The sequence below is a fragment of the Lampetra fluviatilis genome, chromosome 9 (genome assembly GCF_964198595.1).
Source record: "Lampetra fluviatilis chromosome 9, kcLamFluv1.1, whole genome shotgun sequence".
Lineage (NCBI taxonomy): Eukaryota > Metazoa > Chordata > Hyperoartia > Petromyzontiformes > Petromyzontidae > Lampetra > Lampetra fluviatilis.
In genome coordinates this window covers 4,520,837-4,544,574 of record NC_136283.1, presented here as the reverse complement: position 1 = coordinate 4,544,574, position 23,738 = coordinate 4,520,837, and the positions used below count along the sequence as shown (strand labels likewise).

General features: G+C 48.5%; 1 protein-coding gene across 7 annotated transcripts in view; it reads right to left on the bottom strand.

Moving 5' to 3' along the window:
• The window catches only part of LOC144934140 (WD repeat and FYVE domain-containing protein 3-like), a 137,858-nt gene that overhangs the window by 46,404 nt on the left and 67,716 nt on the right, over positions 1-23,738 (bottom strand). For 5 of the 7 annotated variants that reach the window (XM_078859611.1, XM_078859612.1, XM_078859613.1 and 2 more), the window contains 10 exons: positions 22,099-22,338; positions 20,208-20,304; positions 18,604-18,621; positions 17,945-18,093; positions 17,333-17,562; positions 15,974-16,059; positions 14,970-15,161; positions 13,132-13,289; positions 12,196-12,273; positions 10,945-11,181 (listed from right to left, as the gene is read on the bottom strand). In XM_078859611.1, coding sequence (XP_078715737.1) covers positions 10,945-11,181; positions 12,196-12,273; positions 13,132-13,289; positions 14,970-15,161; positions 15,974-16,059; positions 17,333-17,562; positions 17,945-18,093; positions 18,604-18,621; positions 20,208-20,304; positions 22,099-22,338 — 1,485 coding nt within the window. The remainder of the gene's footprint in view (positions 1-10,944; positions 11,182-12,195; positions 12,274-13,131; positions 13,290-14,969; positions 15,162-15,973; positions 16,060-17,332; positions 17,563-17,944; positions 18,094-18,603; positions 18,622-20,207; positions 20,305-22,098; positions 22,339-23,738) is intronic. The other 2 variants (XM_078859614.1, XM_078859615.1) reach the window with 2 other exon arrangements.

Sequence of the window (23,738 nt, the reverse complement as noted above, 5' to 3'; positions counted from 1 at the left end):
CATAACAAGAACAGGGACATACACACTTACATAGCTACGGTAGAACAGGAGGCTAAGATCCGGGGTCTGGGTAAATCAGCAGAAAAGGCATGTTTATTATCAAGGAGCCTACATGAACCCGCCAGACCATGGGTAGCCTCCCTGCCAAATAGGGTGAAGAGTGACTTTAAACAATTGAGCCGAGCAGTAGTTAAGAGATTTGGGGAATACTCCACACTATCCGAAGGATTGAACGCGGCAAAGTTGATGACCCAGCGTGTAGACGAAGACCCACGAGATTATCTCCTACGCCTTAAGAAAGCATATTACGCAGGGGACGGGGACAATGCCCAGGGAGATAAGACAGTTTTAAAAGTGATGTTCTTTCAATCATTGAGACCTGAAATAGTGAGAATAGTAGGAATGATGTTGGACCCCGAGACTGCCTCCCTACGCCAGATTGAAAGCAAGGCCCACACGGCCTGGGTGAACGGACGGAAAACCACTAGCATAGCCAAAACCCACATCGTCACCAGAGATAAAGAATGCCTCGATCTGGAGGGAAGCGAATCTCCAAGGAATAATATTAGCGCCACACGGGGTGGACATGAATTCCCCCAGGAGAGGGCGCCTAACCCAATAGAATCAACACCCGTCTACAACACGCTGAACAACGTTCCACGTGGGGGGAGGGACGAGTCCAGGGGAACCTGGCACCCACAGCCGCCACCACCATGGAATGCAGGAGAGGGCGGAGGCTGGAATTATGGAGGAGGAAGAGCGAGTGACGGGCCATACCTACCCCGCGGAGGCCGACGCCCACCAAACCAGTCACCATATCGTTCCCTACTGCCGCCTCCACTAACCATAGAGCATAGACCACCGTTAGCTAACAGGAATCGATATGCTCACCACATCAGGATGGAAAAAGAGCTCCTAGGGAGTATGAAGACTCCCATGCAAATAGCGAAGGGAAGAATACCAACTATACCCACACAGGAGGAGGACACACCCAGAGCAAAGGTAGCCCAAGTGAACGTAGGGAAGACAAGAAGCCCCGAAGCAATCACCGAAGTGGTACCAGAGGTAAAAGGGTACCATCTGGGGGAATTGATTCCCGTAGGACCAGTCGGACGAGTCCACGTGGAGGTAATACTACAAGACACCCTGACCAGCCAGGGCCTTTGGGATACTGGAGCAGAAATATCCATGATATCCAGAGAATTATTTGACGAACTCCAGACTGCCCTCCAGAGGAAGAATGAAACACTACAGATGATGCCAAGTAACCTTACCTACTCAGGATGTGAAGGGACCCACATGCGACCATTGGGCAAAGTTATGACGAAGTTGACGTTCAACAAAATCAACATGAACCATCCCCTATACGTCGTACGGAGCCCCGGAAAAGAGTTGATCATTGGGATAGAACTAATGAATCGCCTGAAACCCATTATGAACCTTGAATCCCAACAAATTTGGGCACAATCAATGCCGGAGCAACAAAGGGACTCAGAAGATGAAGACGTTGTGGAAGACTCCACGGGAATCCAAGTGATAACACAAGAGCTCAACGTCCTATCAACGACAATCAGGAACGAAGACGAAGACCCAGCAGGAATTCGAATCACTCAGCTAATGACTAACAGACTGAGAGAAGACCGAAAGGAAGCCGACTTAGAGTCAGTATCACTAAATGACCGTCCCCTCATGGAGTATATACCGCCCCCTGGAGGCCAAACCGACGAACTGCAAACTGATGAAGGAGAACACGAGGGCAAGAGCGTATTACCCTCGGATGAAGCCAAGGCAACTCAACCGATAGTAACGCAAAAGGAACTTTCAACCGAGCCGCCCGAAACCACAAAGGCCTTAGACCCAGGACAAGGAGTCTCCCTAATAGAAGAACAAATCGAACAACAAATTGAAGCAGCAGACGCCCTCGAGAACGACACTCAACGAAATGAGCTTCGCCAACTGCTCCACAAATACCACTCCCTGTTCTCAGAAGACCCCTATGATTGCGGCAAAACCGACCTACACGTGGTATCTATTCCCACACTGGAAGGAGCGCCAGCGGTATATGTGAAACAATACAAGATTCCACTGGCTGCCTACGAATCCATCCAAGAAACCTTGGAGAACCTACTCAAGAAGAATATAATTCGAGAATGCAACTCAACCTACAACTCACCGATTTGGCCTGTATTGAAACCCACAGGCAAGTGGCGACTCACCATCGACTATAGGCAACTCAACAAAACGGTTCCCCTATCTCGATGGCCAATGGCAGAGATCGACCAGAATCTCAACCAAATAAAAGGCGCAAAAATTCTCACCACCATGGATCTATCAAATGGCTTCTGGACCATGCCTGTGAAAGAAGCGGATCAATACAAGTTGGCATTTACATTCAATGGAATACAGTATACTTGGAACCGATGTCCATTTGGATACTCAAATTCACCTGCGGACTTTAACATATTCCTACACAAGGCAATGGACGACGCAAAAGAGCGAGGTACCATCGTCTATGTCGACGATATACTGGTCAAGGACTCCTCATGGGAAGAACACCGCGAGAGCCTCCAGCATACCCTCGATCAGTTAAAGGAAGCAGGCGCAAAGATTTCAATACAAAAAGGACAGTGGGCACGCAAGAGGGTGGACTACCTCGGGCTCCAGGTCGGCACTGAGGGACTGTTACCCCAAACCAAAAGACTTGGAGCCCTCCTCGCACTCAAATCGCCCACCACAGTCACGACCCTTCGGAGCTTCTTAGGAATTTGCAACTACCTTCGACAGTTCGTGGACGACTACGCAGGAATCGTTCGACCCTTAGTCAAACTACTGCAAAAAGACGAACCATGGGAGTGGGGACAGGAACAGGAAGCCGCAGAAAAAGAATTAAAACGACAGATCACAGAGGCATCCTGCCTAGCATACCCAGAGAAAGGGAAAGAATACTACCTGGAGACCGCATACTCAGATCATAGTATCAGCTCGGTACTGTACCAGAGACAGGAAGCAGAGAAACGAGTTATTGCCTATGCCAGCAAAGCCCTCCGGGGAGTGGAGATGAAGTTCTCCGAGTGTGAGAAGGCGATATTTGGAAACATCTGGGCCATATAACATTTTCGGAACTTGTTGAACGGAGAGAAGATCATCCTGGAAACGAATCATGAATCCTTGGCATACCTCAACAGTAAGAAGATTCGAGAGGGCCGCGTCACCAGCAGCCGAATAGCCAGCTGGGCACTGACACTCCAAGGCCTACCAATCACAGTGAAATACGCAAAAAACAAGAAAAGTCCAATGGCCCAAGGTCTTGCCGATTTACATGATTGTACCTTTGACAGCGTAGAAGCAGAGGACGAAAAGATACCTCCGGAGGACAACAGGTACCTGCCCTTCAGGAAGGAGACATGTGCCGACCTACCAGTGGTATACATCGATGGATGCTCCAAGATGAAGGAGAACAAGCTTCACGCTGGGTCAGGAGTCATTTGGGAAACTGGCCCACTCACAGGGATTCAAGAGGGATTTCAGCTGGGACCAAAGTCAAACCAGTATGCAGAGTTGGTCGGGGTACACATCGCTGTCCAAATGGCATCCGATAACCAAATACGGACCATGGTGGTGTGCACTGATTCCAACTACGTACAGCACAGCTTCCTGCACCACCTACCCATATGGAAAAAAAACGGGATGAAGAACCATAGGAATAAACCAATTCACCATCGAGAACTATTCGAGGCCATAGATAAGATGGTTCAGAACAAGGATATGAAGATATTTTGGAAGAAAGTCAAAGGGCACTCCAAGATACCTGGTCAAGAGAAAACTGGGAACGACCAAGCAGATGCCATAGCAAAGGTGGGAAGCCTGGAAGGCACCCCGTGGAAGCTAGAAGACCAAACCGACAGAGACGGACAACCAGAGTCGACGAACCAAGACATCGCCGTGATAAGACTGGTCACAAGAAGTGGGAAGAACCCGGCAGAAGCTGGAACCAGAGCCCAATTGAACAGTGCCCAGCCTTCCGAAGACCTGATCAGAATGCAACAAGAGGATGAAACACTAAAGACCCTCGCCGATCATATCCAAGATCCAGCAGGAAAACCGATCACTACTGACAACTTGAATGACAACAAAGAGCTCGAGATCATGCATAGCCAAATCAAAAGGTTCTCAATGCGGAAAAGGCTACTGGTATATACAAACGAAAAAGACGGTCGACCTAGATGGGTAGTCCCCTCTCAATATCGGGAAATAATGTTACAACACGCCCACAATGAACCGTGCAGCGGCCACCGATGCGAGGTGAATACGGGACAGATGCTGCGACAGGTGGCCTACTGGCCAAAAATGGGGGAAGACATACACAAACATGTGTCCAACTGTCTCGTGTGTTGTAAGTACCAGCCAACGACTTCACAGCATAGGGCACCCCTACAGAGGAGGGGAACAGATTACCCTTGGTCCAACCTACAAATCGACTGGATAGGACCTGTCAACCGATCAACCAAAGGGAACAAGTACATGTTAACTGTGACCTGTGCATTCTCTAAATGGACAGAGTGTTTACCAGCACCCAACAACACCGCGGAAACGACCGCTGTCCTACTGATCAACCAAATATTCAGTAGATGGGGTCTACCGTCAACGATCGATTCAGACAAAGGAAGCCACTTCACAGCCGAGGTTATCACAGAAGTGTGGAAGATGTTGGGAGTAAAAAGACAATTACATGTCGCATACCATCCACAATCCTCAGGACAGGTGGAAAGAGCCAACAGGACCATCGTGAGCATCCTAAAGAAATATGTGTCTACCACGGGCCGCGACTGGGATACGAAACTACCCCTAGTCTTGATGGCCATGCGAGCCACACCCAACCGAGCTACAGGCAGGACACCCTTCGAGATCATGACAGGGAGGCTAATGACCCTCCCAGTACACCTGTTATATGTCCCAGCGGAGGACGAGACCCCGACGGCAATGACGCCAACTGAATACCTGACGGGACTCAGTAGTCACCTACAGAGCACCTTCGCTATGGTCAGGGACCAGTTGCAAGTAGAGGCTCAGGGGAGCAAAGCATACTATGACCAAAAAGCCAGCCACGCAGAATACCAGCTAGGAGACCAGGTGTGGTACCTCAATTACGAGAAAAGAAAACAGAAGTGCAGGAAATTCCTACCTTCCTGGACAGGACCACACGAGGTTGTTGACAAAATGTCCCCGGTAGTATATCAGCTAAAAATCACAAAGACAGGAAGAGAGCAGCAATACAAGTGGGTGCACATCAACCAAATCAAACCGTACCCTGTGCTGGTGGAGCAAGATGAGGAATAAAGGTGGAAAAGGGGGGGGGGAACTAAACTAATGGGCATATCACACTACGATAATGTGTAACATGTTTTCCAGGGAATGGCAGCCCTCCTGCTCACGCTCCTGCTAACGTACCTGGCCAAGCTAGAAGGGAGCCAAGGCCTGATGATGCCACCCAAGAATAACCGTAGAAACTATCTTTTTAACGATATCTCCTATAACACGTAGTCAATAGAATAATTTCTCCCTCCCTTATCGTGTTACCTTCCTTTAGAATTTTTTTTTTCCTCCTCTCTCTTGTCACATATAACCATGTTAAGTTGTGACACGTACGCGCGCGTTGTAAGGAAATAGCAGCAAAACTTGAGGACAATCGATGGTTCATGATGGAAGAAGGGTATACATTTTTTTTTAAAAATAACCCGTGGCCATTTGACCACTGGCCATTTTTAAAAGGGCGGAATGTTGTATCCTAAGCCTTCTTCCAAACTTGATATTTTTATATATTATCTTTTTACTTGATATATAATGAATGAAAACACCCCAAAAAGCAGCAGGCTGCAAAAACCAGGTGTTGTTAAGTAATGGACTGGAGGAGGGCTAGGATGACAGAATTTGCAACCTTGCTTCAAGGAAGGAGGGGGCCTGATGAACGGGCATATGTCACCCGTGCAGGCGGCAGAGACAGTGGGAGAGTCAGCCAGACATAATTAAGGCAAAAAGCCAACCATCCTGCATGGTTTTAAGGAATTAAATTATTAAATCCAGGGTGAGTGGTCAAATGAAGTGGGTCAGCAACGCTGTGTGCACAGGGGAGGGAGCTGATTAACAACCCTGCCCGGCTGAACCGTGAGGGGGCCTTTGACCTGAAATTAAGAATAACACTCCCAGAGCAGAAGGTTGGATGACCACAGTGAGACGAATAAGAGCGTTGTATATCAAGGATGCAGACTCAGCTGAATAACAAGGCTGCGGAGGTCACCAAAAGTTCGTGTTCGCCTAGTTAAGTCGAAAAGCTCAATTATTCTGTATTGCTATTAAAGCAACGTTAAAATCAGAATTTAACAACAGGGTAGGCTAAAGTTATTGATATTCACACCCACTCCAATTAAACCAGGCCACAAGTTACGCCTACTGAACCATCACCATCATTAAGTCAATATGAAATGTTATTTCCATACTTTAATATACAACTCGACCCGAAGCATATGACAATCAGAACCTTCCTAAGTCAAAATTGAATCGCACCCAGATAGGAGCGAATAGTCGATATAAGGTTGAAGAGGGAAGGAAATTAAGAGCACGGCGAACTGCAAACGTAAGCAAAAAGCCGGGAACAACACACCAAGCCCAGCAACAGCGAGTCGGGCTTCGACAGGCCATAAAGTAGGAATGATAACTCCCGGGGTCAGGGGACATCAGAAAAAGCAAGCAGACAAAAACCAGAACTGACTCCAAGGTTCAACCGCCCTCACCTACAAGGAGTGACGGAAATTAATGAGGCCTTGAGTTAACGGCGTCAGCTGGACAGCAACAACACCGGCGAGCAGAGACAGAGTGAGGCAAAGACTGCCAGGCTATGAAATACAACTTCATGTCAGTAAAGCCCTGACCAAGTTAAGTTAAAAACATCACAATACATAATATCGTACATAACATCAATGTTAACGCTATTCACCGTCAACTATATTCCGCTTATATAACCATGCAGACACCAAGGAATACGAATTCCTAGGATCAAGAAACTTACCCCTTAACCTAAGATATCGGAAATAAATTAATAATAACAAGCCTATGCATGAAAGACAAAAGTAAAACTTATGAAAAGCCAGGATAGCGGGATAAATCACCACCAGGTCGAAATAAAATACATAATAAAAGAGCGATGTTAAACCCAGGGTCGGAGAGAAAGGGAGATCCCGGCCGTCTTTGTATCCCCGCAGCGCGGGATGGGAGTGTGTATGTGCTCGGGGAGGCACCTCCACTTGGGCCAAGCACCACGATGGGAAACGACACACCTTAGGCTACATACAGAATCATAACTGGGAAATGGTAAGGGACAAGTGTTAATTTAAAACTTTTTAACCATGTCTTTGTGTGCTGTGAGGATCGGAGGGAGTGTGCCCCTCCCTCCAGGTCGTGCAACACGGACAGAGGTGCCTGTGAGACGGTTTGTAACGTCTGTGTTTTGGTTCATGAAGGAGGCCAGACAAGAGATAATATTGCACCCAGACAGAGAGACGACTTCGAGGCAATTTGTAACATCTGATTGTTTGCTCATGGATTTTATGGAGGGAGTATGACAACGGAAATACCATGGGTGATGCACACAAGGACACACGGACGTACGGACACACACATGAACACACCTACACACGGACAGATCCTGACACAGTAAATCAAAAGAAAACCCCGCCTTGTGGGCAGGACCCAAAGGGATTTTTCGGCATAAAAGAAAGGACCCTGAGCATTGGAAACCAGTTCGACCAGGAGTCAACTCATCACGAGCTCGACCGAGCTGGTCGGCTCTGGAGCGAGCTCGACCGGAAGGGTCGGCTCGACTCATCTGCCGAGTTGGACCAGGAGAGTCAACTCATCACGAGGGCGACCAACGGGTCGACCCATGAGCGAGCTCGACCGGAAGGGTCGGCTCGACTCATCTGCCGAGTTGGACCAGGAGAGTCAACTCATCACGAGGGCGACCAACGGGTCGACTCATGAGCGAGCTCGACCGGAAGGGTCGGCTCAACTCATCACGAGTTGGACCAGGAGAGTCAACTCATCACGAGTTCGACCAGGAGTCAACTCATCACGAGTTCGACCAGGAGTCAACTCATCACGAGTTCGACCAGTGGGTCGGCTCCGGAGCGAGCTCGACCGAGCGGGTCGGCTCGACTCATCTTCAGCTCGACCGAGCGGGTCGACTCAAGGGCGAGCTGCGACTAACGGGTCGGCTCGACTCTTCAGCTTCTGGGACTCAGCCGAGTTCAGACGGCTCTCGGGGCTCGACTCAAGCGGCTCCCCATCTCCTCTGCAGGCGGGCAAGACCCGCTTGACAGCTCAACTCGGCCGCGACAGCCAACCTCTGCCGAGTCGGCGGTTTCCCTGCTGCCGCGAGAATCGCGGTTTGGCGACGACGCTGCGAGCGAGCTGTGGGCGCCACCTACCGACCGGGTTCCGAATTACGACAGCGTGTCAACGGACATCCGAACCAAATTCACCACGGCGACAGAGGAGCGACTAATACGTATGACGCGCACCGCCCCCTCACCACACGACCACCTGGTGTCTGTTTGACATAAAGAACCGACTCCGAACACTGACTATTGAAGACAACTCTTACCACTCAAACCCACTCGAACCCATAAGCCATCCGTGGCTGTGAAGAAAAACTCGAGACCGAGTGATGGCCATCCGTCAATTGTAAGAGTATTATCTTTAATATTTAGTGGACTGTACTCTTAATCGCTTAAATTCCCAGCAGATCTTCGGAAAAGGAGCGCCGTTGCAGGCCTTTACTCCGAGCATTCTGTTGTCAGATAACCTGCCGATGTATCTGTTGAGATTGGTGCCTTTAAGAATAATAACTGTTTTTGATTGTGTTTTATCGCCGTATAATCTTTCAAGTATAATCATTCATTAACGTTAAGGTTTTCTTAGCATAGTATTTGCATGTTTTAACGACTCTCTCTCACTAACAACCATCGCGTTACGCGGGATCCATGTGCCGTTGTCAAGTGAAATCAGACAATCATTGATGATACTGTATTGATGCCGTGTTGACGTTCCGGGATTGAGAGTTCGCATACTATATCATAGTTGAGGTTGAATTAGTAATAAATTGATTAATACAGAAGTGGTTGTGTGATTCTTTCCTGAACTATGCATAAGATCTGCTTCTGCGTTGAGATCTGAACTTGGTGACCTTAATAAACACACTAACACATACTCAGTAAATGTTAAAGCGATAACGGGGCGAACCGGGGACCTAAATAAGCGAGAATGAGACGAACCTAGACAACGAGGCCGAGTTAATCTAAGTTAATCTTGTATACTTACACCACACCTGCATAACTGCATACGATTAATTGCCTTATTCCGATCGATAACCCACCCTCGTCACCGAGGCGGAGTCTGGTTATCATAACGACTTGCATTATCATAATTACACCCACTCGCATAATTACTACAATTACCTCTCGAATTGGCATAATTAAATGTGCGTAATTACATGGATTAAAGTATTTCCGGATAATTACACCGTTGGCCAAATTTCGATTGATTATTATTATTTTCACTGAATATTCATAACCCACATATACAACATAATAATTTCACCCACGCACGCAAACAACACATCAAAATTTTCACACCCAACATATACAACAACGCGTCTGTGTACACGCGTCTGTACACGCGTCTGTGTACACGCGTCTGTGCACGCGTCTGTGTACACGCGTCTGTGTACACGCGTCTGTGTACACGCGTCTGTGTACACGCGTCTGTGTACACGCGTCTGTGTACATGCGTGGCTAACATCACTGGCGAGTGATATCAGAACACGTCCTGGACCTCCACGATGTCAAGCACCTGGGAGACATGGTGCTAGCCACACCACCCCTTTGCCGACAGCACTTGCCTCAACAGTATGTAAAAGACTGCGCAGGGGACCTTTGTCTGTGTATGTGTGCAAGTGTAATGACAGGGGAGTCAGCTTATAGTGTGAGTGGACTAGTGGCCACGGGAGGTAATGACAGGGGAGTCAGCCTGCGGTGTGAGTGGACTAGTGGCCACGGGAGGTAGTGGCAGGGGAGTCAGCCTACGATGTGAGTGGACTAGTGGCCACGAGAGGTAATGACAGGGGAGTCAGTTTGCGGCGTGAGTGGACTAGTGGCCATGAAAGGTAATGACAGGGGAGTCAGCCTGCAGTGCGAATGAACTGGTGGCTCCGGGAATGTTCGAGAATAGGAGCGTGGCCAGGTGACGTAAGAGGACGGTGGAGTCAGCTGGTGGAGCGAGCGTTCTAGAACCAGCGAGAAGGTTCGGGAATGGGGGCGTGGCCTCAGACCGTATATAAGGGAGATGCGCGGGAGACTCGGGGCTGTTGCAGTGAGGTCTCCGCCTGTCCGAGTGTGAGCACGTGGCTCACGAATAAAGAAAACCTTCCCAGGACACGTGCGTCGGAGTCGTCTTTACACACGTATATACCTATGAAAGCCAGTATGGCACACAACGGGGGTGGTATAGCCGGCAGACTGCCACCTTTGTATCCCCAGTATTCATGTTTACACACTGCACCAGGTACTCATTGAAGGCTGAGTTGACCCCAGGTCACAGCTTTTATCCCAACAACAAAAACAAATATAACCCGTGTAAGCATTGTCGCCCGCGTGCGCCAAGGTGCACCTACCGAGGCACCAGCGCCGTCATCACCACTGCCTCTATCATTGTATGCATGTTGAACTTCGTACGCGCCGTGGGTAGCCAACCGCGCTAATTGGAGGTTTCCGGGGAAGGACAACAAACTAAACGCAAAAAGCAGTTCAAGGGAAATGAGTTTTCAATCTCGATTTAAAAGCGCGCGTAGCTCCGGCGGCTTCGTCGATCGTCAACCGTCGACCGTCGGCGTACCTGCGTGTCGTCTCTGTCGGAACCGCCCGGCGGGTACGGGTAGTGCGCGTAGTGCGCGTAGAAGTGCTCGTTGGGCATGAGCTTGCGGCGCATGCGGCAGGGCCCCTCGGTGGGGTCCAGCATCCACTTGTCGAGGCGGGAGCCCACGGGTGGCCCCCATGGGCCGCGCTCGCGCGTCACCTCGGCCTCCAGGCGCCCCCACTCGGCGGCAAGCAGCCGCGCCACGCTGCACTCTCGCTGGTCCCGCGCGCGGCGCACACAAACAAACACCAACCCATACAGCCTTTAACGAACTGCGGGGGGCAAGTGCTGTTAGCGAGTAGCGCCTGTGAAGGTCGGGAGGGTACACGGGTGGGGTGGGTGGCCAGCACCACGCCTGACCGCCTTTGTCTCCCTGGTGGTGATGTTTTTACACACCGCACCAGGTACTCATTTGAGGCTGAGTCAAGCTTAGGGGAGGCCCAGCATCGGTTCAGATGATCGTCAACGGTGTCGGCCGTGAGCGGGAATCGAACTCGGAACGCCGGGTTTGTGGCGCAGCACGCTAACCGCTGCACTACCGACCGTGCACGCCAAGGCCTAAGGCCCGAGGCGCATAATGTACACACGTACGGCCCTTGTGTCAATCCACTGTTGGATGAGGGCCTCCCCATGATCCGCAGGGTTTTGTAAAGGCATTGGGCATAGACGTTGGAACATAGTGCAGGATGATAGGTGTTCGCTGACGGCACGATCAGAGAAAGCGCTGTGAGCACGCACCAATTTTGTATGGCACTCCGCTCACTCAACAATTATGCACGCAACGATTTGCTACAGACCCTCTCGCGATCCAATGAACCATCACGATTCGCAGTTGTGGTTTGATTCAAGACTAGATTATTGTTGTTTGTTTCACTTCGTGTTGAATGCAACACCTCAAGTAGCTGCATTGGTCACGTGAACCAATTGTCTTGCATCATATACAAAGCATAAAAAAATCGATTAAGATTTAATACTTGTATCGTTAGGTGTAAGAATCGATTTTCATCAATGAATCCAAGCATCATATTATTCCTGCTAAGCAGCCACTGTTTTCCAAGTGCTGGCGTTTATCGCAATGTTACAACCACGTTGCCTATCCACAATAATATTTGTCAAAAAAAAAATTAACAAATCAAATCAGAATGAAGCACTATGGGGAAAGCCCGCCAATAACTCATGCCCACAGGCGTCGTTTTTTCAGGACACCGCACTCTGTGTGACGGACCTCACCTCCTGCTGCTGCTTGTAGCGGTATTCCACAAGATCTCGCACGACCGCGATGTGTGTGAACATCCACACCGACGCATCCTACACAACGCGCACAGGAACCACATCATCACCAGCACCACCATGGCCAAAAGCTAAACTTCACGAATGCAGTATGTATGTTGAACTTCTTTCACACCATATGGAGCCAACCGCGCTAATCGGTGGTGTGGGGGATTGAGAGAAAACTAAACACAAAACGCAGTTCTAAAGAAATGAATTTACAATCTAGATTTAAAAGTGCATAGCTCCAGTGGCTTCCTAATATCAGAAGGAAGAGCGTTCCAGACGGCCTCAGAAGCGCATCTTAAAGGGCGCGTTGCAGTGACCGTCTTTGTTCAATGGCTAGCCAAAATCCACTGCTAGGATGACCGAAGTTCACGTGATGACCGGAGTTTGCATGATGGCTATAAGCTTAATTTGAATGGTGTTGATGGTAAAGGAGCTGCTCTCCGATGCGTTTTCCGGGTCGGACCGCTCGCCGTTCTTCACAACCCCAAAAACACGCGAGAGATCCGCGCAGTGAGCGACCACGTAAATCCACCCGGAGTAAGCGCTTGCAGTGGGGGGGGGGGGCATGCAGCAGAGGTCGCAACCGGGTACCCGATACCCGTACCCTACCCGATACCCGGCTACCCGTACCCAGCCGGGTACGGGTACGGGTACCCGTTTGCGACCCTGGTGCGGCCGGGTACGGGTAGGCCGTGAGTCACCGGTGAGTAACCGTTTGTCACTCATTTCGGGTAGGGTACGGGTAGAGAACGGGTACCCGTACCCGGCCGGGTAACGGGTACGGGTACCCATTTGCGACCCTGGTGCGGCCGGGTACGGGTACGGGTAAGGAATCAAAACCCGTTTGCGACCTCTGCCGTGCAGACGACCGGCGACGCGGCCGTTCACCTGCAAGGAGGGTGCGGAGCGGTTGGCGGCGCTCTCCTTGCGCTGCTTCCTGTTGCCCGTGAGCCGCGTGAGCGCGAAGCCCCCGCCGCCGCTGCTGCCGACGCGCAGGCGCGATGACACCGTCTGCTCCGCTCGGCTCAGCTGCTTCCTCTCGTGGCCTGCGAGAGGCGCGTTCGCGACGGCCGCGCGCGCACGGTTAAGGCAGGGGGCTCGTGCTCGCACCGCCGCGGTATTTTGCAACGTGATAAGCCAACGTTTTTGGGTTTAGATCGCGTTATTTATAAATGTGTCGTAACCCTCCACCACCCGACACGGCCAATCAGTAAAAAAGTGTCACGTTGACAAAAGACAAATTAGTTCACTGCTTTAGCCCCACACCGGTGTGTTGAAGCGCGAAACCACAACATTTACAATTTGAGTACGACGTTTCGCCGGTAATTACATCCAGCATCATCGGGCAATTCGCCAGAAGCCACTTGGTTGAGCTATCATTTGTGGCCAGGTTCCTTCTGAAAAAGAGCTGCACGCAGCTCAGTGGGCCTTACCTGGTAAAATAAAAAGTTTAAGTTTCAGGAACACAATGAGGAGTGACGGTTATATTCCTGGATTTGAATCGGGACTATCACAGGCGTTGTAGGGATTAACCGGGATTTCGTATATGGATGTAAATTTTGGACACTGTAGAGATGTGGGTCATCATTACGTAAGCACGAAGTGACTCTTTACTTGGGGCATAGTATGTCAACCAATTGATTCAAGCAATTAGGACGAATGAGTTTGCCGAACATGTAGAACCGGCCGCGTGAGAATGTTTATGTTTTCAGCTCAGTCACTGATGGTCGAACAAAAGGCTCCACATTCAGTTCCTCCACGTCACCTTCAGGGTGACTGCGACTCCACTTGTACATGAAGCGAAATGGCTCATTTGGACAATGCTACTGCTGACATTTGGCCTGCGAGGAAGTCACAGGAAATGGGCGTTGGCACGGTGATGGCCCAAAATACACATCAGGGTTAGCACTGTGGTGTCGTCAGGAGACCGACAGATGGACTTACACACCCATTACCTGACCTTTGGCGTGGGAAAATGGTAAGCACGCCAGCTTTACAGCTGAAAGCGCGAACTCTGCACCAATGGAAATGTACGTGAGCATATAAAACCCTTCTTTGAACGTATCAGTATTCAAATGCATGCAGGGGTGTTATCTGGTGTTAGCAAGAACGCATAAGAGAATATTCGTTTCTGCCCATCTTGTATCTAAATAGTGTGCATTTATATAAATACGAACTAGCATGAACATATGAAAGTGTGGCATCAATGATTAGTTGATAATGTTTAAACACCCATAGCCGTATTCATACGGTATGTATGTATGTTGAACTTTCTTCTCACCGTATGTAGCCAACCGTGCTAATTGGAGGTGCGTTATAAACGGAACTATTTTATTCCACCAGGTAAGGCCTGCAGAGCCATACACAGCTCTTTTTAAGAAGCGGCCTGGCCACAAATGATAGCTCAACGAAGTGGCTGATCACGTGGAAATGTATAGTTGGCAAATACTCGCGCATGTTTCTAAATGTGGAGAGCAAAACTGGAGGTCCCGGCGAAAAATCCACACGACAATGGGGAAAGAGACACGCAAATTCCAAATATACAACAGGTATCAGGGTCGGGATCGAACCCTACGACCTCCTGTATACCAGGCGAGGTAGTTAACATCTCGCCGGCGTGGCGAGATGTCGCTCAGCACCAACTGCTCGGGGCCTTGCAAAAACCTCCCAGCGACTGTGCCGGCGTGCTGTGGGCGAGTTGCCGAGAGGGCGTGCGACGGTCGCACCGAGGTACGTCTGCCAGGCCCTGGTGGACGGCTCCTCCAGCAGGTGGCGCAGCGACGCCAGGTCGGATCGCCCCGGGTCGGACAGCGTGTCCGGGGGCAGCGGGCTGCGGCACAGCACCTCCACCACCGCCCGCTTGCTGCCGATCAGCTCCTGCCACACCCGGCGCACCAGCTTCACGAGCTGGGCGCGCGCTGACCGCATCACACACAACGCACACCGGCTACAGCCCGACGCGCTACCTCGCGTGCCGGGGCTCGGCAACGATAGCGCAGGCGTGGAGCGATTTGGTCTCAACCCGTGGATTCGGTGGGTCGTCGCGATCCAGGGTTTCGTGATTAGATTCCAGAATGGAAATAATAAAATAATAATAATAAAACATAATAAAATAATTCTCACGACGTTTCGGCCACAACGCAAGCAGCCGTCCTCAGGTGGAGAACAGACTCTGTCTTCTCGACAGACCTGTTCTCCACCTTAGGACGGCTGCTTGCGTTGTGGCCGAAACATCGTGAGAATTATTTTATTATGTTTTATTTTTATTATTTTATTATTTCCATTCTACGTGACTTTACCGAAAGAACCAAGAAGATGAATCCCTGTAGTCACGAAAGCTTTAAATTGAAAAATAGATACCAGAAATCAATTGAATCGATTCTTGGATAAAATATTTACGCTTGTAATATTGTTGTTCGTGCCTGAAACCTGAAATTAGCATATGCATTTAGAGATATGGTTAATGGTCTATTGTTAAAAGCACAATAATACGCATTTCATAGCGAGCATAATAACTGACGACTTAATCAAAGAATCAATGCATCATCACAATCCTAATAAAACACCGAGTTTTGATCAACGGCCGTTGGCTTGCACGCACAAACACCTCTCATCTTGCCTTACAGGACAGAGGGCGACATCCCTGGCAGACAATAATACTGACAGCTTATGAAAAAAACAACAACATAGAGTGGGGGTTATGTTTCAAATGGAATATCGCATTACTTACCCTGGCTGGCTTCCTCGTCATCAGGGTCAGAGGTGGACAGGACGTGCCAAGCCGAACGAGCCTCCAGGCCGAAGCCGTCTACAAATCTGGGGGACAAGGGGAAACGGATACAATTGTAAAGGATTTAAAGCTTTCGTGACTGCAGGGATTCATCTTCTTGGTTCTTTCGGTAAAGTCACGCTGTCGCCTCGACAGACCTGGTCTTCACCTGAGGACGGCTGCTTGTGTTGTGGCCGAAACGTCGTGAGAATTATTTTATTATGTTTTATTTTTATTATTTCATTACTTCCCTTCTACGTGACTTTACCGAAAGAACCAAGAAGATGAATTGTAAAGGATTTAAATTAAATCTAGCAAAACCAAATTGGCTAAAACGTACTTTAAAAAATGAGCACATATGCATTGCTTTATATATATAACAATGTAATCATGAGACCAATATTGGTCAATAATCTACCGAAATGTGAGCATACATTTACATGGCTGTCATTAGTCAAAACAAACCACATGAGTCAAGTGGCTCAGTGTTTAGTTTAGACCAATAAAAAAAAACTCACATGTTCCTTTGCCTTTTAAAGGCAGGCCAATAAAAAATTGCAATATAATGACAGTTTAACTGTTGTAAATGAATGAAGATTAATATTGCAATGTCTTACTTTACATAGTGTGTGCCTGCAATGCGAAGAGCAGTAGTCAGGGCACTCTGGCAGATAACATCAGTGGCACGCACTCTCCGATTACCTGATAGGCCAACTCAGAATTATATAATTACCATAATCTACCAAAAATGCGCTGGGGCGTAGTGCTAGTCGTCCAGGCCTTAGTAGGCGCTCACTGAAATCAACTGCCCCAAGATGGCTGGGTGGGTAAGAGGTCGGAGCACCGAGCTAGAACTTCCGAGATCCTGCGTAGGACGAATCCTGTGATTAAATTGGTTTCTCTAACGCAGGGGAGTTGACATTCCCAGCCCGGTCACCAATGACTTCACAAGAATTTGGCTAAATTCCAGCTCTCGTGATTAGAAATATCGACAAACGTTGCCCTCGGTGGCAGAGCGGGTGGGACAGTGCTCACCCATACCGCGTGAGCCAATAGTAACTTGACGGGATCTCAGAGGTTTTCTCTGTGATATCCGATTCTGTGGGCTGTCGTGTAACATGAAGGGTCGCACTGATACGACACCAAAATAGCACGAGCGGAATAAAATCAGGGGGAAAAAAAGATAACACATTTTAAGATAAATAACAAAAACAAGTACAAAAACTCACTTTCCCCAACGGCCTAATAAGTATAAACACGAGATCTTTGTACGCGAGTGGCGGGTAGGGGGGGGTGGGAGGTAGGGGAAAGCGGCCGTACCTATGCATGCGAATCTGCAGCAGGCAGTGCAGCAGGCAGGCAAAGAAGTCCGGCTGGTAGTTGCCGGGCCCGAGCAGCAGGTTGCGGTGAACGAGCAGCTGGCCCAGGCTCTCCTGGAGGACGCCCTGCTGGGCGGGCCAGCGGCGCGGGCGGGACAGCTGGTAGAGCACGGTGCGGTTCAGGCAGCCGTAGAGGCCGTCCAGCGACAGCCCCTGGGACCGCTGCTTCGCCTGCGGTCGCGCACGATGGCCCACGCCGGCATTTGGGAGGCGTCAAAACGACGCTCGGCCTCGCGGGGGGGGAAACTCGCACGAGAGATGCTGCTCGCTCGCGCGCGCGCGTGTGTGTACGTCGTCAAATTTTTCTTCCGATTCCATTCCGTTGACGTACGTCTACGGAACCGGGAGGAAAAACTAAAATAACTTTATCGGTACCGAGGCTCCCGCAAGGCCATGCGGGGAGGTCGTGTGGCACGGGTTGGCGCCAGCTTTAGGAGGGTGCGGTCGTATCTCTGCAGTTCTCTGCGGTGAGTACGATGTCTTTAAAAACAGCGGCGCTATGTATATATAAGCCATTCAGTGGAACCAAGAGTGCAAATGAAATTGTAAAAACCTGTGAAATCAGTTCCGCGATGAAGTTAAACACGAGTCGTGGCTCCCTGCTGAACATGCCCTGCCACAGCTTGTCCACCACCCTCTGAGCAAAGTAGAAGATCCCATTTGCCACCGCAGTGTAGGTGCCACGGCCTGAACCATTGTCTGCTGGAGGGGGGGGGGGGGAGTAGGCAACGGAGACAATCACACAACTGAAAAGATCACATAATCAAATCTGTGAATCTGTAAATGACAGAACAGTGCAGGCCGGAAAACCAAGTGTTTGAAACATCACCCAAAAATGTGTAAAAAGCACACAGCTTCTGGTGCATTATGAAAAAACCATCAGCATTTCCTGCAGAAGTGCATTGTGGTCTTCCTGTCTTAGGTCACCATCAAAATTTATTTGAGCAAGTATGACCGATAGGCAGCAGTGATACAGTGACATACAACTGTGGACCGTTTCATCTTAATTAGGACTCATCAGCACTGTATAATGCTCACTGCTGCAAAGTATGATGATGATGATGACTAGGGTCTCATTGGTGTCGTCAAAACGTCTCACTTTTTAGATAAAAATGCTGCTATGTCAGCCCCAATATGTTATCATGCACATTTTTATTCTCAGCAGTCTCGTGTTATATTAATGTCATGAAAAATTTGAAATTTTACACAAACCTGTTCTCCAGAAGAGTCCTGTACGTAAGCATGTCACAAAAGAAGCACACGTTACGTAAGGGTTCTGCAAAAACTACGTCCCATTCCGAAATGTATTGAACAACATTTTCATTTTCACTCACATATACAATATTAAGACGCCTTATTTCATGTTCCGTGGAAACAACCACACAAATAAACCCACCGCCGCCAGCTCGTGTGTTAATACCAGCCAATCGCTGGGTTTCCATTGAGAAGCAGGAACAATAACGTAACTCACCATTGCAACCTCATTTGCCAGTAAAAATATGATAATTGTTTTTTTACCCTTCTATCTGGCAACAAAACTGACACCTTTTTTTACGCCTTTTGGCGTCATCTGGTCCAACCCATGTGAGACTAGGCTCTACGGAAAGCTGTCTCGGGTGTGGACCAATCAACTTCAAGGACAGTGCACATTATCAGAGTTATGTTTTTTGTTTGCATTATGGCTGCAGGTATTGTGGTCTATGTAAACATGACTCCTTGTAAAAAAGGTGTCAGTTTTGTTGCCAGATAGAAGGGTAAAAAACAATTATCAATAACGTAACTCGATCAAAATTGCTAAATGAGTTGCGTAACGTTACAGTTTATGACGAATAATTTCTCTTTAGTGGTCACTACCAGTGTCATTTACTGTAAATAATGAACTGCTTTTCCAGACTACTCCAGATTTTAACCATCTATGAATCGGTTAGAATCTATCATGTGTTGCTTATTTCGATTTAAAACATATTCACTGTCCCCTACATGCATTTACTTGTCAAAATGTAAGAGGATGCATTCCCAGCCACGGCTGACATCAGTGACGAACTATATCTGAACCAGTTCTGAGCCACCCCTTCACCAACTCGCAACTAACCAGTGTGCTGAAGGGTGGTCAAACAACCCCCTTAACCAACACACCGTGGGGGAGGCCTTCATCCAACAGTGAACTGACAAAAGGCCAGAAATAAAATTATATTAATACTATACAGTGGTACCTCGGTATACATCGTTAATTTGTTCCAGAAGGTAGGACTTATACCGAAAATGACGTTTACCAAACGAATTTTTCCCATAAGAAGTAAAGGGAAAGGAAATAATCCGCTCCAGAGTATAAGAAATTAGATTTTATAAGGCATATCATACATTAATGGGGTTGTATAAAATAAATTAGACACTACTTGTTACTAAAATGCATACATAAACTAAAATAAATGCATAAATAAATTAAAATAAATTGAAATACAAATTTAATTTAACATCACTTTACCTTGCTGAGAGGAGCTGATAGCCTACGAGGATGGTGGTGAGGAAGGGGAGGAGTCGTGAACGGGGTCTACGTGGGTACGCGGTGACTCATCCCGACCCATGCAAGTTCAAGCAAGTGCGTCGTATCCCAAGCAAGACGTCGTATCCCAAGCAAGACGTCGTATCCCAAGACATTTTTTCTCTCGTCAAAACACGACGTATACCAAATTCGACGTATTACAAAGCGGTCGTATACCGAGGTATGACTGTATTCGAATTTTTTTAAAATCAAGAGGTGAACTGGGAACCCAGTAACCGAGTCCAAGAGTTGATGCTTGCGTGGGTTTGCTCACTCAGTGCGTCGGCCGACTGTAGGTGTCCCATGATGCTCAGCAGCAGCTCCGTCTGATACTCCCTCTGCTGGCTCTGAGTGGCCCTCTCCGGTGATGCCTGTCAGGTGATAGGTGTGGGCGACGGTTAGAATGTGACTGTGCTCAGCCAAGCGGAGTCGAAAGTAACACCATGCCTCTAATGCCTACGCAGCACTGGATTCTGGGCATGCATCACCACGCCTAGAAGAGTTACTTACAGCATGGCATGGGGAACCGCTGGCCCTACGGGACTGGACATCATTCCGTACGGCCTTCAGTCACATGAGGCCTACCGCTTCGAAACAGCCCACAAGCAACATATATAAATACTCACTTCAAGCATCTTAACCACGAAAATCGAGGTATCAGAAGAAAACATTGCTGACCTGGCAACACTACCGCATGTATCATTTTGAGTGCACTCAGTCACTTCTGTCTCTGCAAGGGCCTCTTTACCCCGGGTCGACGAGAATGTTATTTATCACTTTGTTGTCTGATAATGGCACGGTGTGTGTGAACGTTTCACCCGCCAACGGAATTGAAGTCCTACTTGGCCCCGGCATAAGTATACATTAAGAAAGTGTAGATGCTTGCCCCGAGCTCTCATACTCTGATGGTGCATTGTCTTTGAGTTGTGCGCCTTTTGGCGTCATCTGGTCCAACCCATATGAGACTAGGCTCTAAGGAAAGCTGTCTCGGGTGTGGATCAATCAACTTTAAGGACAGTGCACATTATCAGAGTTATGTCTTTTGTTTGTATTATGACTGCAGGTATTGCGGTCTATGCAAACATGACTCCTTGTAAAAAGGTGTCAGTTTTGTTGCCAGATAGAAGGGTAAAGAACCAATTATCATACATTTCCATGTTTTAGCCATTTCGTTGAGCTATCATTTGTGGCCATGTCGCTTCTGGAAAAAAAGCTAAATAGCTTAGTGGGCTTTACCTGGTGAGATATTAACAAGTGTTTAGTTTTATTTGTATATTTGTGTGATTTGTTTACCTTTCCTCTGCTTTGCACTCCTATCGTGTTTGTGTACTGTTTGTTGTTGCAACGTTCTGACCCACCCCTACTGGACATCTGTGAAAAATAACTTTATTGCCCATCGGATTCCTCCAGTATAAATGAATATCATGATTCTGATTCTGATACATGTGTACACGTGTACTCTGTATGAGCACCTTTTTGCAAATGGCAGAGCGTTCGCTACTCATTGCAAAGATTCGTGGTTCAAACCCCAAAAAGGGCCGCCCTGGTAAATGCCACAGGTGCGTTCAACAAAATGTACACACCGTCTGCTTCAAGGTGATCTTTAACATCTTGTGAGTTCATTTGAGTGGGCCATTGTGTGCCGGTGTCATGATCCAAATTTGGAAAATTACCCGCAAATTATTCAATTATGGATACACATAGTAATCATTGCTCCTTACTGGCAGACTAACGCCCACTGGCAGGTCAGTGCAACACTGGGAAAGACCACCCTTCCAACATATGAAAAGAGACGTGATGATGCAAGATGCTTTGGGTTGCCAAGGCATTTAAGCGCCATATAAATGTAAAGAGAGATTATTATTACAACATGCACAGCCTTTAGTCAATCCACTGCGGGATGAGGGCTTCCCCACTAGCGCAGCTCATGAAGGCAACTTGATCACACTTCGTTACACTCAGTGCGGGCTTGGTCTAGGCGGGGTGCAGATGTGGGAATGCAAAAGTACAACACAACAGATTTTTCCGAGCTTCCCTCTGCCGCCCACCGCCTTAGCCCAGCCACACGCGGCATCCGCACACGCCAGGCAGGCCATGATTCATTCGAACCGCCGAACCGCTGGGGGGGGGGGGGGGCAGCGTGGCGGCCGGCCACGGGCGCTCACCTCGAGCAGGACGTCGAGGAGCGGGGGCGACTGCCTGCTCACGTTGCCCTGCAGGAGGCTGTCGACGGCGATGGTGCGCAGGAAGTCGACGACGAGCTTGCGCGACGGGTGCTGCGACAGGAAGCTGCTGCGCGCCGACACCATCTGCTCCGAGCGGCTGCGGTTGAGGCCCATGGGTGCCTCCGACGTGAAGACGCCGCTCTCGTCCTCCGGGCCCTCTGAGTCCTCCACGTCGCCCACCTGAGCCGCGGTGAAAGCGCCGCCCCCCGCCCCGTGTGATCAATGGTTACAATGTCGGCGGAATGGCCGGGTGATGCATTCGTTTTTTTTTTTGTTCACATACCGCTTCGGTTGCCCCTTACTGTGTGGACCACAGGTTTCACCACCCACTCCGACAAAGAGTACCGTTATTCTCATGACGGTCAAAATGATACAAATCATTCTCTGAGCCATAATTTATCTAAATTAATTGGAAAAATAACTAATAAGATGGCTTACTTGAACCAAAAACAACACAAACACAGCCTTTCTGGTGTTGCGGGCAGGAGGGATCTACCCAAGGAGGTACGAGACGTCATTAAGCAGAGTCATCATCATTCTTTTGAGATCGTTCCCTGGCAAAGATGTCGCTCTGTGGCCAGTACACGAGTAGGGAACTGATGATTTGACTTTAATCTATAAATACACCTGGTGATAAAAGACCCTAAAAAACTTTTACTTGCTCTGCTGAAACGCTTTTGCGATTCAATCTCGCATCAAATGGCACCACTCAGGGTTTAGTCACAGGGTGGCTTCCGAACAACAATAACAAAACAAAAAATCGATTCACATCGTTACTTTGCATTAAGACGCATTCGTTTGTGGCCTCCGCGTTTTATTTTATTGACCACGACTGAAGAAATTTCAAAGCACCGCTCACCATTGATTAGGCCGCGGGACGTTTAATTTGGAGTTAAAAGTTCACCCCAAACAAGAGCATTTCAACCACGGTTAATGTGGGCAAACTTAGTTCTGGCATCATTCATCAATTAAGCAGATTCATAGATGATAAACAACAACAAAAAACTGTGCGAATTTTATAATTGTTGGCACTGCACTGCTCACACGCGAAGCAATCTGGGCCACAAGGTGTCACGCCCCGATAATTTTCACGAGGGGGATACCAAAGTGAATGCTGACATGAACGAAAAAGCAATCTGCTTCTGAAACCTGAAAAAAATTGTTGAAAGGGCCACTGGAGAAAACCGGCTGAGCTTGATTTTGAAAGGCATTGAGGAGAGGTGTGGCTAACAGCGTGGATATTTTCTGCGCGTAATCAGAATCAAATGTACACCCCCAGCAACATGATGAATTCTTGCAATTCAGGGTCACAATTTAAATCCCAAAAAGACGTATGAATATTTTGTCTTGTTTTTATTGCCTTTTGGCAAAATGTGACGGTGTATTCTTTGCAAAGAATGTGCACAAGTCGTCGATGATGCATTTTTAAATGCCACGATTAGATGGGTGTATCACAAAACATATTTTGGTAAGTAAGAAATGCGGCCAATTACAATATGATAAACTGCCGCAAATCGAGGGCGCGATTCAATTTCGGAATAGATTTTTTTCTTCAAAGTGTTGAAGGTAGCGTCCCTAGT